Source organism: Camelus ferus, chromosome 16, assembly GCF_009834535.1.
Source record: "Camelus ferus isolate YT-003-E chromosome 16, BCGSAC_Cfer_1.0, whole genome shotgun sequence".
Lineage (NCBI taxonomy): Eukaryota > Metazoa > Chordata > Mammalia > Artiodactyla > Camelidae > Camelus > Camelus ferus.
In genome coordinates, this window is record NC_045711.1 from 4,575,153 (window position 1) to 4,591,973 (window position 16,821).

The window sequence follows — 16,821 nt, forward strand, 5'->3', positions numbered from 1 at the left end:
ACAATGAAAGTGATTATCCTTTTCCTATTGCCATGAGTGGACATATTTTAATTTTTAAAAATTTAAGAGCCTCATTTGTTTCATGAAAATAACATTACTATGACTAGTTCCAGCAAAATGTTTTTACAATCACAAATGGAGTTTCAGTGCAAGTACCTCAGAGGTTTTCAATAATCACATAAATTTTACAGTATCAGTCTTCCAGTTCTACCAGGTGACTGATAAACAAATGTTTCTCTGTATTCTCCTAAAATATCGAATAAATGAAAAAGGACAATAGAAAAAGTGAGGAGACAACAGGGATGTTGGAAAGACGAACTACTGGAAACCGAGAGAGCAGAGAAGGCGAAATCTAAGACTAAGAGAGGGAAGCCACAACAAGCTGACCTGCACCACAGAACCCTGAAAATCATCAGGACTTTCACAACTCTGAAGACCAAGGTGCTCGGGGATAGAACACTTTTAGACTCCTAGATTCATGTTCTCTGTGGCTTGCAAAGCTGAGATTCCCAGGCTGCCAGAAGAGCGGCAGCCAAGCTTCTAGTCAGATAATGCTCAAAATCCTTCAGTGACTATTTCACTTAGTGAAAACCAAAGTCCTTATAATATCCTACCAAAGCTTTCTATGGTCTGTCTCTGCCTTACCCCTCCAACCTCATCGTCTACTTCTCCCTCTCTCACTCTTTTTCCAGGGGCTTCCTTGATATTCCTTAAACAGGTCAGACACAATCCTGGCTGTTCTCTTTGTTTGGAACATTCTTCCTCCCAATATCTGCATGGCCAACTCCCTGAATTTCTTCAGGCCTTCATCCAAACGTCACTGCCTTAACATTGATCCCCTTTACTCTGCTCTATCTTTCCCTCCATAGCACTTGTCTCTTAACAAACCATATAATTTGCTTCATGATTGACTGTCACTTCCACTGGAGTGTAAGCCTCTAAATACCTTCTTTGTTTACTGAACTATCCCAAATGTCTAGAATAGTGCCTGGCACATAATAGGTGCTCAGTAAACATCTGCTAAATTAATACATGAAATCTAAAAGCTACACAGGATTGAGATACTGTGTTTGCATTAATGATTCTAAAATGCAGTATCTTGTAATTTGAAAGAAACCCTCTTTATTCGTTAGAAATTGATAACGGCTGTCACTGCTTGTCTGTCCTGAGTATTAAGACAAAAATTCCTAAGAGAAGTAAGATTTGGGAGCAATAACGGTATCTGCTAGTTTATAAATTCTTTGAATGACAGAGATACCATATCCTGTTAATCTATTCACCAATGCCCAATACTAGAAGCACTCTACACCCTATAAATTAATGTTGAAACAGGTGATCAAAAGAATAACTGATATTTTCTAAACATGCTTTCAGATATGATGTATGTCTCTGTTATTCCCAATATGCCTCAGATTCATCCCCAAAACTAAAATCCCAAGCCTACAGAAATTTTCATCCACAGGAACATAGTGCTAACACAATTGTCAGTGGGGATATGTTCTCTATTTGTTAGATTAGTTCTGTTCTACAGATGAAGGGGGAGAGTATAGCTCAGTGGTAGAGCACATGCTTAGCATGCACAAGGTCCTGGGTTCAATCCCCAGTACCTCCATTAAAAAAACAAAAAACAAAAAACACCTAATTACAAACGAATAAGCATTTCTTAAGAGAAACTTTGTACCTCACCATATTAGACCCTAAAGAACTGTCTCCTGAATTGTCTATCAGATACCAACATAAAACTCTTCAAAATAGCACTTCCATCTACTTTGACATGCATTTTCTTATTTAATACTTAAAATAACCTCATGAAATAGGAATCAGGGTATGCTGACTTTGATGTGAAAATTATGTAGAAAGAAAAGAGTCACCTGATGGCAGAGTTAGGTAGGGCTGGAAAGGTTTTAAGTATGCATATTCACACAACTACTCACAGGGGAAAGTATAAGAACCTACCTCCACCGCCACTCGCTAATCTGAAAGACTATACTGTGTTAAGGTGAATAAAAAAACTGTTTTTCATATTAAGGTGTCCTCTGGCAGAAGCATTAAAAACTGCCACACTGTTTACACACAGGTAGCTGTTAAGCTAGTGGGCAGTAACATTAAAAGGAAAAATCCTGCTGCGCAGGGCTCTATTAGGAATAAAAATGAGTAAACCAAATGCAATACCTAAAGACAACTTTTTGTTATTTTATTGAAAGTTCTCACAGACATTGGGATATGCAAAGAATTTAAATGAAGTCAATAATATCAAAAATATCAAGTCACAATAAAGTTAAAAATAAGTGATTTATATTATACATCTTTCTATATTTAAAACTGATAAAAATTGAGTAATTGTGATATTTAAGAGATGCCAGGTTAAAAACTCAAGTTATCATTTAGTCACTATCCAGTTATAAAGTATACATACACTTTCGTGAACAGGAACAACATACCTCTTCTTTTCTAAAAGGAATTTTCACATATAGCCAAATAGTTAACTACAGAGAGAGTTTCAATCAGATATAAAGCTAAATACAGACAAACTAGAAAAGAATGATTAGGTACAGCCATGAACAGGAAGCTTTGCAAAGCCCAAAGCAAAGTGAAATTACTTTTATATTATTCATTAATTGTAGCTCCTTCCTTTTACTATGACATAGTAACATAGTACCCTAAAATGTACTTGCAGAGAATTTAACATGGCTTATAGCAGCATAAGCTTTTATGCCTTTATTAAGTAAAAATTCTTCCAGACAAGGTATGACAATATTTAGAATTGGCAATTATAGGAGATAAGCTATAGAAGGAAATGTTAAGGAAGAAATAAATTTAATAAATCTCAAAAAAAATTTAATAGTAACTTTTTCAGCACCGTCTGCAATATTTAGAACCAATCTTGAAACTGAGTTATGCTAGCTGTCAAAAGTATAGCTTTATTGTATTAAAATGAGATATCAAATAAGGAAGATTCAAAGAAAAGAAAAAAATTTTAAAAGAAAAAAATCCTAAAAGATTTAGAATACAGTAAGACAAAACAAGTTTATTTCATCATGGACTTCTGTCTATGAAACAAACGAGAAACTATCTTTTAGAGATCAAATAATGCATTCTATAACTATATACATACAATCAAAATGTGGTGTATCACTAATACAACATAAGAGGTAATACTATTGTGAACATTATGGTTAAGATACCCTGATGTAGTCTTACTACTGAACAAGACATGATAAGAACTATGCTCAAGTACAGTTCTTTGTTCAGGATTTAGGAAAGTTTCTTCTGATCAGAACAGCAGACTATTTTAAGCAATCACAAATTTTACTAAAACTAAGTGTTAAATTCTTTAAAAAATATATTTAAACAACTGTAATGTTTCCTGGCAGAAATTTTGCTCTCCTTAAAAGTCACAAGGTCTTAGGCAACTATTCTAAGGTAGATGTTATCAATAACTAATAAAGAAACTAAAAATAATTAGAAGCAAAAGAAAGGTATTTGCCATAAATGTGTATATCCTATGTGGGGGATATGCTATGCTTCATCCCCAAAGTCTCTCTCCCCCAATTAAATTATCACAAATTAGAAAAGGAATTTTGCTCTAAATTAGCTGCTAAAAAAATTGGCATCATCTGCTGCATATGAATTCTAAATAAAGGAAGCACTTAGAAATAAATTCTAATGAACTCTGTACTAGTTAAGCAGCCATCACCATCCAAAACTGATCAGAAAAATCAAGAGTATTTCTTTCTTTCATTTATCCACCGATTATAAAAGCCTAGTGCCACCCTGTAACAGCAACCAATGGAAAACTTCACTTATTCATTTATTTGTGCCAAATGGAGACCGAGTTATCACTTAACATAATGAAAACAAAGGTCTAAATTTCTTCTCCATCATTTCTAAAAAGGTACACCTCTGGAAAAGTCAACTATTATAAACAAACTATTTTTTTAAATTTCTACTGATGCATTCTTGTCCCTCTTTGCACTATGTATCTACTCTAACTGGCCATGAAGTTCTGTAGTCTACTCCACAACACCTGTAAAAATCCTTCTATCCCTACTATGTCTTTCTAATTTCCTAGTGAGGGCCCTGTATCATCTCACAATTAAACAATTCAAATAGATGTTCAAACTGATCTCCTTTCATACATATATATCCCTACATTTCAAACAATCTTTCAATAATCCTACTTGATTAATATTTCTAAAATCCTTATTTTCCAAACCCTATTATTTTATCAACCTCAAAAAACTTGCAGCAATGTCCCTATCATCTCAAGGATAATATATAAAGATTATAAATAATATTTTGCCATTCTATTCTATAGCTCTATCATAGTTTGCTGGTCTCACTTCTCATCATGCATACCAAACTACTAAGTAGCACCCTATAATCTACCTACATAAACCATATAAAGCTTCTGATCTCCATAAATAGAATTAAATTACTCCTCATTCTGGCTCTGCATCCCTACTGTATTCTATACATATCTCTACCAGAGAATTTAATGTTATTTTCCATTAGACTACAATTTCATTTTGGTCAGGACCAAATTAATTTTATACCCCAACAGTGCCTCACAGCATCTTGTATATTAGAGAAACTTTAGTTTTATTCAAACTGATAAAATGTATCTTTGAGGTATATGAATTTAAAAAGATAATCTTCCTAAGAAAGGAGGAAGAATGCAGGAGTTGCAACAACCCTCTAACCTCATTAAAATTAACTGCTATACATTCAAAAACACTTTCAAACTCAAACTATCAAAAAAGATAATAGAAATTTATAATGACTGGTAATATGAATTCACAAATTTATATAAAACAAGCCAGGCTTTTGAATGGATTATTCTATGACTAGAAATGTGTTTGATCATATTAATCTTTAAAACTACAGAATGTTTCTATAAAGAATTTAAGATTGCTTAAATGCCACCAAGAAAGCATAATAGTAATTCATAGAATTTATTTTTAATGACAAAGGACATTATCTGATTTTGTCAACTGGCTCTGCCACTTCCTATATGAAGATGATTGATCCTCATGATATCCCGCCTCAAGTAACACTAATTGCAGCTATCCAAATTAAAAAGATCTTGTTGGAATAACTTACTAATTATGAGAAAAAAATTTTCTTTGTTTTAGCGTAATACAAACACTGAAGACCACGACAGGTATTTTACTGTGGTTTTGGGAGACTAAAATAGTATGGGAAACATTTCCCTAGTGACACTAATCAGTAAATATGTCTGGGATACCTAATTTAATAACTTATTTTAGAGTTCAAGTTTCTGTTAAAACTTATCAGTGACATTAAAGTGCCTCAATACTGTTAACATTTTGGAATAGAGAATTCTGTGTTGGGGGACTATCCTATACATCGTAGGATATTCAGTAGCATCCCTGGCCTCTACCTATCAGATGTCAGTAATAGACCCTCAGTTGTGACAACCAAAAATATCTCTAGACATTGCCAAATGTTACCTAGGGGGGCGAGGCACAAAACTGCCCCAGTTGAGAACTACTGCCACAGAACAGTAACTCCAGGAAAAGGAAAGAATCATCCAGATAACATAAAAACCAAAACTTTTAACCTACCAAGCAGAAAACAATTATGTTCCATAAATGTTTCTTACTTCACACAGCAGCTAAACCCCTGACAGTTGACTTTCTGCAATACCTTCCCTATTCTAATCTACTAGTACCATTCAAAAACAAAGATTCTATCTACAAGCAATTTGTGACATACTACACATTTTAGTAACTAGCATAACCAAACAATATTCTTATGAAACACTCAATTAAAAAAACTCTTTATTCAATCTCTTTTTTTTATTGTTTTCTTTTTATGGGGCAGAAAAAAAAGGTGACCAGGAATAGGCAGAGGCATGTTATTTCCTTAATTTACAAAATCTTGATCCAGCAGCATTCTACTCTACATGCTATGGCTACCTTTCTACATTATGCTTCTTCCTTCTCATTCTTACTCAATGAGAAAAATCAAGTAATTTTAGAAAGATTCTAAGGTTAAACTGTATTAACTTATAAGAGACCTTCATTTCACTTACAGATACTCATGTACACAAGCAGCCAATACACTTTATAAAGTTACACCTAGAATTCCTGGATCTTATGAATATAAGCTCCCCATAAAAACTCTCATTCTTAAAGTTAACTAAAAATATTTACCCCACTATGTTTTTTCACACATTAAATTAAAAAAAATAACACCTAAAAAGAAAATAAGTTTTAAAATCGTAATCTAGGGCCATACTGTCATTTCATTCATCCAAACAATGGCTGAATGTCTACTATGTGGCCTAGGATTATTCTATCCTAGGGATGTGTATGTGTGTTTGTGTTTATGCCGGAGGAACACAGTAGTAGACAAGACAAAGTCCTTGCCCTCATAGAGTTTACATTCTAATATAGAAGAGACCAGTGACAAATATGTAATATTATTTCAGATAATTATATATATGTAATTGGCATTATATATATATATATATATATAAATATATATATATTTTTATATATAAAAAAAAATATATATATATATATATATATATATATTTTTTTTTTTTACAGGGAGAAAATGAAAGCAGTGCACAGGACATAGGAAGAATCAGCACGGAAATACCTTCTGAGAAGGTAACTTTTGAGTTTGACTGATTGATACAGGGTGAGCTGTTCCTCCTATCTGTAACGCAATTCTGAAGGCCATGAGAAATGATCTAAGCTTTTTGAAGGAACAGCAAGAAAGCTGGTGTGGTTAAATCAGGAAGCAAATCAGAAAGTAACAAACAAGAGTGAAGAACTAGGTAGCAGGAGACTGTACAATCTCACAGACGAGGAAAAGAGTTTGGATTTCATTCTAAAGGTAAAGGGAAGGAAACTACTGAAGAGTTTTAAGCAAATGAGTAACATACTATTTAACTTACAATGATTATTCTGATTACTGTATAGAGAACATATGAAGAGAAGTACAGAAACAAGGAGACCAACAGTAGTTTAGGCAAGAGCTGAAGCTAGATTAGGTTTTTATATTACAGCCAGCACAGATAAGATTAAGATCTTTTAAGACTTATTTCCAAGACATCATTTGTTTTCAAGAGATCCATTTCTTCCATGAGCATAAGGATATCCTGAAGTCCCTCAATTTCAAATTCAGCTTAATTTTAATTTTCAAAAAATCCACAGTAGAATATTTCTAAGATTCAAAGTGCTAGACGAAGCACACAGGTTTGCCTACTAAAATGATAATCAAGGAATTTAAAAGAAAATAAATTTCCAACAGCAGGAAAAATGAGAGAGAGGCTATATACATGGATCAGGCATTTTATTTAGTCTCAGGGAAGCTCAAAATGAACGAAACACAGCAGAGTAGTAAGCTCATGGCTTAGAATATGCAAGAGGGAGCTAAAGGCAAACTATATAAACAACTAAAGAGTCAAACTGCCTAAAACCAGAGAAAATCTGGACTTATATCTCTAGACAGAAAGGAAAAAAAGTTGAAAACAGAGGAACAGAAAGGGTTCCTTTTCTAAGAAAAAAAAACTATGTGAATATGCAAGATCTGGCATCATTTTCATCCTGGAATTTTAACTACGAGGACTTCCCTCTCGAAAGATCCCCTACTTCATTACCATAAAGCAGAATGACTGCAACTGATACACAGTTCATACTAAAATATTTATCAAATGAGTATGACCTGCCAACCAACACTCTGCCTTTATACACAAAATCTCCAGTCAGCTCCTCTATTTCTCATTCTAAAACGTGTAAGATAAAATAGTAATAAGAAATGTGGTGAGAAGCAGTACAGTAAAGCGAAAGATCAAAATAAAGTAATTCCAAAGGAAAAAAATTCCAGGACATTAAACAAGGGAGTGTTATTAGAAAAAGTAGTTTAGAATTTTTTTTAAATGAGCAAGAAATATTAAGACTATAAGAAAAGAGCTAAAAGAAAGCTAAGGAATCCCCTCAGGAAAAAAAGATGGAAAATTAGAGAAAATATAGAATTTCAACATCTAAATTACAGAGGTTCCTCGGAGAATAGGGAAAAATGGAGATATTAGCCAAGAAAAAGAGAAATTTCTCAGTGACAGGACAAAAAAAAAAAAAAAAAAAGACTTCAAATTAAACCAGTCCTCCTCAAATGCCCAGTACAAGGACATAATGAAAGACCACTATATATACACATATTCTTGTGAAATTTCAAAATTCTAAGCCCTTTAGCTTTCAATGACAATGGACTGATAGAGAAGCAAATGTAATCTTTGCACACTACTTGGCTTTGCATTGATAAATAGGTAGATAGTTTTAATGAATAGAATGGCATTTTGTTGGTTGATTTTTCACCTTAAAAAAAATCTCTAGATAAAAATTCAAAAAGCTTATGGGACAGACTATAAATATATTCAGAACATACAAAGTAAAGGGAGACCTGAAAAAAACCTACTTCTGCTTAAAGTATATCATACACAATGTGGACAAAGAATGGAGGAAGGTATCTCTAAACAGAAGATTAATAGCCAGAATATACAAAGAATAAATCAGGAAAAAAAAGAAAATACACTAAAAATATGATATACAGGCAATCCACAGAAGAGGAAATCTACATGCCCAATAAACCTTTTTAATGATGTTTAACCTTACTAGGAATCTGGAAATCATGTATTAAGACAGTAAGATGCCATTCTGCATGCAGCAGATTAGCCAAATTAGGTCTTACTATACGAAGTACTGAGGAAAATGTAGAGTGACAGTCATTTTCTTATCTGATGGTTGATGAGATGAAGGTGTAAACTGGTACAGTAACTTGGCAACAACTCTTAATGTTGAATATGGACATACCCATATGCCCAGCAATTTCATTTTCAGAGGAATTCTTGCATAAGAGCACAAGGAAATGGATACACAGTTCACTGCTACATTCTTTGTGAAAAATCAAAAATAGCCAACATGTCCATATCTAGAAAGTAGATAAATTATGGCATATTCATAACAAAGAAATACTAGAGAGCAAATTAAAAAATTTAACTAGAGTTACATGTATAAAAACATGTGTAGAAATGTTAAATTCCAAATTCAGGACAGTGGAAGAAATGTGGAGGAAGAAAAATAGTACACAGGAGTTCTAATTGTATGTAAAATCCTTAAGTTTGTTGGTGGACAAATCTTTAAGTTGGTAGATGGATAAATGTTATTTTCTCCACTTTTTTGTGACTAACATATTTCATAATAAAGAAGTTCCCTGAGGAAAAAACACAGTAAAGAAATTATACAAAACTAATACTCAAAGGATTTATTATCGTAAATCCTACCCTGAAACCAATTCTGGAGTCCTAGTATTAAGAACTTACATCATTTCCACCCTTATATTATAATAGTGACTATTAAAAAAATACATACTCTGTAACTGATGTTACACTTTCCTGTCCAAAAGGTCCAACTGGATCATCCTTGAATTTATCACTTGGAAGTTGAGGTGGTAAAAATTCTACATCTTTTTTCTTTGGGACCTTGTAATACTTCCAGGCTATATTAGCTTCATCTTCTTCCAAGTTTACTGCTGTACCAACATATACTGTAGGTTCTACAGCTTCCTGGAATTGAGCTGGGAAAGACTGGGATAAACTGTCTATCCTATCTTCAATTGGTTTAGAAGGAACCAAGGGATCCGGTGTTGGCATTTGATAAAAATGTTGACTTTGAGGAGTTGAAGGTGTTTTAGTTACTCCTTCATCAACCACATCACATGGGTGAGGACTAAGTGGGGGTGGTTGAGGTGAATTTGCCATTTCAGTGCCATGCATCTGAGGAGTCTTTGCTACATCATTAGTTCGGATGTTTGAAAATCTCACTTGACTGTCTGGAGCAGACATTACAAGTCTTTGGCTGGCTGAATCCGTGTCCATGCCAACATCATCACTAATAGATATACGGTGGTGAAAAGGAGTCAAGGGGCGTTTCTGTGGTTTTTCACTCTTTTCTTGCTTTTCATTGGTCTTGTGCTTAGCAAGTACTTGCTGTTGCTGACTTAAAGATGGTGCCTGTCCTTGTTGTCCAGGATTTCTTGGTTTGAGATTTTTGTGCCTGAAAAGTTAAAAGAAAGGTTTATTTATAGTAAAACTACTATAACTATTTTATTATACAAGTTAACACTATTAAGACATTTCAGATAGCACTTGTTTTTCATGTACAATCCTAAGAGTAAAATTTTTTGAATATATGTGGAAAAAAACCCACTTTGTTCATTGACCTAAAACTAAGAGCATGCAGATTCATAAACCAATTCTCTCATGCTCATTTAATATGTGATGAGACAGCCAAAGATGATTTGCCTTACATAATCTAAATATTTTACTATCTGAATAGAGATAAGATTCTAGTTATTTTAAGATAAAAAGGTATAAAGTGGTATAAAATTTATTCATTTATGAATATATCTTGATATTTCACAATTAGTTATTACTATAAATCAGTGTCAACAGATTGAGCTCAGTCATCTACAATCCTACAATAAGAAAACTTATTTCACTGGATTGAAAGAAGTTAGATCAGCTAGACTGATGTTAGATCAGTGTGGATAGCTCTGTGACTGACTGATTGATGGGTCCCATAGCATACCTACCTTCCTTCTCCCAAGGCTTACATTACAGAAAGAATAAGCTGACAGGAAAAGAAAAGAAAAGAAAAGAAAAGAAAAGGAAAAAAAAAAGGAAAGCCTCAAATTTTTCCTCATGATGTGAAACAACTCTAAACTGAAGAACTTAAAACTATATACCTAAAAATCTTATCATTTTGTTCAGTATAAGATTTCTTTCAGTGTAGTAAAGCATTGTGCACTTTCAGATTTCCAAATTCAACTGATACTGTTGTATATAAAAAATTTTTTAATTAAAAAAATAGGGGGGAAAATGTGGAGGTATTTGGGGTTAAAGCATTCAGTATTCATTAATTTTTTTTTTAGTTCTCTTTTTAAATTTTTTTTATTAATGCTTTTGTCATATCAGAGGTAACCTGAGAGTACTAAAAAGCAGTGGCAGGCACTTCTTCAAAGAACATTCTCTACTGAGGGAACATGCTGAGAAACCCTTTTGTACAGAGCCTTGGACATCTTTTTGTACATGAGGGGAAAAAGTATGTAAGTTATCAAAGAAAACTGCAGTTACATCAAAAAGACACAGGAGAAATCTATCATTACCCTGACACCAAAATCAAAGACATCATAAGAAAAGGAAATCACAGAACAATATTCCTTAAGAACACAAATGTAAATCATTAACAAAATATAAGCAATCCAGTAATATATAAAATGGGAATATATCATAACCAAATGGGATTTGTCCCAAAGATGTAAGGTAAAACATTCACAGGAAAAAAATCTATTATTCATCACATTAACAGAATAAAAGAGAAGATCATATGATTATCTCAATAAACACAGAAAAACATGACAAAACATCTATCCGTATAAAAAGACTCAGCAAGCAAGGATTAGAACTTAATCTGATAAAGGACATCTAAGAAAAACTACAACTAATATACTTAATGATGAAAGACTAAGTCATTTTTCCTTAAGACTAGGAACAAAGTAAGAACAGTAACTCTCAGCATTTCTACTTAACAATTTTACTAAAAGTTTTAAACAATGCAGTAAATCAAGAGAAAAAAAAGAGAGCAAGATTAGAGAGTTCAATAGAAGAAAAACTGTCTTTACTTAGAGTAAACATAATTAGAAACTTTACAACAAGGGTATCAAGCTCATCACCACCTGCTCAATCTTAATGTTATTAAAAGTGGGATAACAAGGTATGTGTCTCTTCTGATGTGACACAATACAAAGCAACATAGCACTGCCTATGAAGTATTCTCACCAAAAATACTAAACGTGAATCTAGACAACCTCTAGGATCAGTAGTGTCCAGAAGAACTCTCTGTGATGATGGAAATGTTCTTTTTTTTTTTTTTTTCATCACTGAAATAAGAGGTTGAAGCGACATAACAATTAATCTATGTTTTTGCTGCCAGGATTGTTTTTTTTTTTTTTTTTTTTTCCAAAATTCCCATTGCTATTTTTTGTTAGCCTTCAATGTTCCTATGATGGCTACCATTACTGCCCTAGAGTCATTTTTCTTTAAAATAATAGTTGTTCCTCTCTAGCAACTTTTCTTTACTCATAGACCTCCCTCTTTCTTTTTCTTTTTTTTCCCTTTTATTATTTTATTTTTGACATTTTGGTGTATTTATTTCCATAATTTTCTCTTCTACATATGTTTTTCTCAGAATTGATTATATAAATCTGTAACTTGCTTAAAAAAGTTTATTATAAAAAATTTCAAAGTTACTAAAATTTGCCATAAATATTTATAATGCCTGCATAATATTCAAAAATAGGTGTTTTACACTCTCTGCACATTCCCCTATTGCTGCACATTCAGGTGTTTCTAATTTTTATTTTTATTCATTTAAACTTTTTTTTATTGAGTTATAGTCATTTTACAATGTCGTGTCAAATTCCAGTGTAAAGCACAATTTTTCAGTTATACATGAACATACATGTCACTGTCATATTTTTTTCACTGTGAGCTACCACAAGATCTTGTACATATTTCCCTGTGCTATCCGTCAACTAAATCTCACTTCTGGAAATGTTCTAAATGTGGATACTGAGGCCTTGAAATGTGGCTAGTGTAACTTAAGGACTGAGGTTTTAATTTTATTCAAATCAATCTACTTTAAATTTAAATTGCCACTAGTGGTTGCTCACATAGCTAGTATTGGATAGCACGGTTTGAGAACTACTTTCCATTTACCGAAATGTAAGGGATAAAAGAAGCTAAATGACACTAAAAGAACAAGTTACCATACATGACAAACTGAGAAATCCAGAAGGTGGGACATTCTATAGGATAACTGACCTAGTTTCTCCGACCAGGTCAATGTCATAAAAGAGGGAAGGAGATTAAGAGAGAGACCTGGAAGACTTAAGAATGAAATGTATACTCCTTGTTTGAATCCTAGTCAACAAACCAACTTCTGAAACAAATCTGTAGGGGTATCAGATGATACCAAGGAAATATTGCTCCTTCTATTGTGTAGGTACTCAGGATAACTGTTTATTAAAAAATGCAACTTACAGAACAGTATATATAGCCTGATTCCATTTGTAGAAAGAAGGCAGGGAGGCAGATCTACATACACATAAGAGGCAGAACTTGTAATTTTTAGTTTTATATTCGTGGGCATGATTTGAAATTATTAAACAGCTTTTTAAAAAATTTAATAAATGTTATTGGCCATTAAAAAAACAAACAGCAGGTCTTACCCAATACAGGAATAATCCATTCTCTGACCATCCCCTCTCTGAATATTTCCAATGACAAGGATTGCATTATTTTATGAGGAAATGCATGCCATTGTCCAACAGCTCTAGCTGTTAGAATATAATTTATGTTGAAAAGAAACTTGCCTTTTGTATATCATCCAGACATTAGCCCTACTTCAAACTCTGTTTCTAAAGCTGTGCTGTCCAACAATGGTATCCAACATCACATTACTAGGCACTGAAAATGTGGAGAGTCAATCAAAGTTGTGCTACAAGTGTAAAATATACACCAGTTTTTAAAGACATGTTATCAAAGAATGCCAACTATCTCGTTAATGTTTCATATTGATTGTATGTCAAAACAATTATTTTAGATAAATCAAGTATAATAAAATATTTTAAATTAAAAAAAAATCTTCAGTAAGAGGTCTAGATGAAGCAAAGGTAGTAAGTGAATATGGATGGTTGATATACAGGAGTTCACTGTCCAATTCTCTTACTTTTGTGCATATTTGAAGTATTTCATAACAGAATAACGTAGAATTAAAATGCTAAAAATAACATAGAAGGTAACTGGAGCAAGATTAAGGTGTTCCAAGGTTCTTAATGAGAACAGAGACACTGATTAACTTGAGACTTTAAGGAAAGCAAGCAAAATAAATATTTAATTCAATTAACAAAAGAATTAAAATAGAATACCTAACTTCTAAGCCAGCTGTAGAAAGGGGGGAAAAGGAGAACAGTCAAAATAACAGCAGGAAAAAGAAAGGAAAGCAAAGGAAAAAACAGAAAAAAGAAAACAGAGTAAGAAGGTAGGAGTAAGTAGATGCCATGACATTACCATTCATTTATTAATTATTCAAATATTTGTGTGTCTTTTCAAAGTATGGTCCATGGACCCTTTCAGGGGTTTTACAAGGCTCAAAACCATTTTCACAACAGCACCAAGACATTATTTGCCTTTTTCATTACAATGATATGTACAATGATGGTGCAAAGCAATGAGCAGTAAAACTGCTGGCAACCAAACATGAATCGGTACTATTAGTAGGAGTAGCCATTGTTTTCTGTTTTCTTTAACCACTGTACACTCAGTTCTTTTTAAGCCGGTTTCTCTTAAGAATGTCCTTCATGAAGACAGTAAAAATGATTAAATTTAATAAAATTGTATTAAATCTTAATTCTTACATACACAGCTTTTGCATATTCTATACAAATAGGAAGTACACAGAAAGCATTTCTGCTGTATGTCAAAGTACAATTTTGAGAAAAAGTACCTATATAATTGTTTAAGTTATAAGCTGAACTAGCTACTTTTCTCATAAAAATGTAGTATCATTTTTATTTTAAAAAAACAAAAAGGCTGACAAATGAACCATGGTTATCCAGATTTGGTTATTTGGCAGACATGATTATGTAGTTCTCAAAAATAACCAAGGTGAGTTTATCATTTTAAGGAAAAATAAATGATAACATTTGAGCTTTTAAAACATCATTTAGAATTTGGAAAATTGTTATCTGCCACAGTGAGCTTGACAGCTTTCCAATATTTAAACAATTTTTCCGATAAGATTACTGGTGATATTAATAAATGCAATTTTTGGATACTAATATAACAAAATATGCCAACATTCAGAAGAAATGCATTAACTCAAGTGAACTGATATTTTCCAAATGATCAATGCATGATATTACAAAATCACACCTAAATAAAAGATCCATTTAGTTATTAGTGGAGTACAAGAATGTCATCAATATGGTTTCAGATTCCATACTGACTAATCTTTAAGAAACTACCACTTGTCAAATTTTGGTTTACTAGCCAAGAATATCCAGATTTTATCTGAAGAGAGTATTAAAATACTCTTCCTCTTCCCAACTACACAGCTATGTGAGGCTAGATTTTCTTTCACATACTTCAACCAAGACAATATAAAACAAAAGACTGAATGCAGAAGCAAATGAGAATCCAGCTATCTTCTGTTAAGATTAATAATGAAGAATCTACGCAAAACTGTAAAACAATGCACTCTTCTTTTTTTTTTTTTTTTGCTTTGAAAACAGAGTTGATTTTTATAAAAGAGTTTTTATTCATTTTAGTATGTACTGGGTTTACTGTAATTTTTTAATAAATTAAGCAGTGCTTTAAAGTTTCTTTAAAAATGATATAAACAGACATAACACACACAAATAAAAGCACTTTGGATCCTTTATAATTTTTAAGAGTGTGAAATAAATCCTGAGACCAAAAGTTTAAGAATTCATCAAGTTATACAAGGCACTAAGGAGAGAGAGGATCTCCAATAATCTAAGGTGAACTATTTGGTTATACTCCAAGTATACAAGGGATATGAAAAGTAAACAGCCATACATTTCTTTACCCTTCTCTAGCCAAGAAACTATTAATTTGGGCTATATACTAGTAACAGTGGCTCTCCAAAACCTTGATAACATTTCCTTTCTTCTATCTAGAACTTTTTCTAAAAGTTAATCTTCTTTAGAGAGAACTGAATTTCATACTAGAAGTCAACCAAGTTGGGGAATCTTTCTAAAAAAGAAGTTTGTCCTGAAAGTACAATCTAACAGTGATTCTTTTATTTTATTATACTTTATTTAATTTTTCCTATTGACTGAAGTTCCTAGTATTTTAGGGTTAAATTTATTGTATTTATACAATACATATATTTAGTATATTATATTTAGTGAAACTTACTGTATTGCTTTCTATTTATCCAGCTTCCTACGTGCTAATTTTCTTATGAATATTCCACCAGACTAAAGCCTAATATCCACAAAAGCATAATTTTTAACCTCACTAGTAACTGAAAAATGCCAATTAAAACAATTTTATGCTTTTCACTTATTGTAATGGCAAAAATAATAATTATAATTTTAACGACAGTTCTCAGATCAGTGAAAGCACAAGGAAAACCAACATTCTTATATGCAATAAGTGGGAGTAAAACTGGTAGAATCTTTTTGAAGTCACAAGAAAAGTATTTATTTAAATAGCCCCCTTGCCCACAACTCTATCATTTTATTTTCTTCTTTGGACTTATCACTCTTAAATTTTTAAAGGATTAAGAATTCTTTTTGAAAATGAATTAATTATCTGCCCCACTCCCCTTAGAATTTAGGCTTCATAATAGCAGGAGTCTTATTCACTAATGTATCCTGAGGCTAAAACATCTTCTACCATAGTGTTAAAAAAAAAAAAAAAAACTAACAAATAATTGATAGTTTTAAAAGTATTATTTTTTAAAAAGTAAACACAAATAAAGAATCTCTGAAAACAACTTATCGTCCTTCAAACTCAGAATGATTATCTATGGTACTTCCATTCAGTAGAATACCAAGAAGTTTTGTTTTGTTTTTTTTTTTTTGAACAATAAGGCAAATCCACAAGCAACTATAATGGGAAAAAAGTGGAGCAAAAAAGTGCCAAATACATCAGTATTATATTTATGCGCTGGGAGGAAAAACACATACACACAAAAT

At 32.3% G+C, this 16,821-nt stretch overlaps 1 protein-coding gene across 2 annotated transcripts in view; it reads right to left on the reverse strand.

Moving 5' to 3' along the window:
* MED13 (mediator complex subunit 13) overlaps positions 1–16,821 on the reverse strand; it is an 84,561-nt gene that overhangs the window by 36,649 nt on the left and 31,091 nt on the right. For both annotated transcript variants that reach the window (XM_032498372.1, XM_032498373.1), the window contains exon 9: positions 9,405–10,088. In XM_032498372.1, the coding sequence (XP_032354263.1) occupies positions 9,405–10,088 (684 nt within the window). The remainder of the gene's footprint in view (positions 1–9,404; positions 10,089–16,821) is intronic.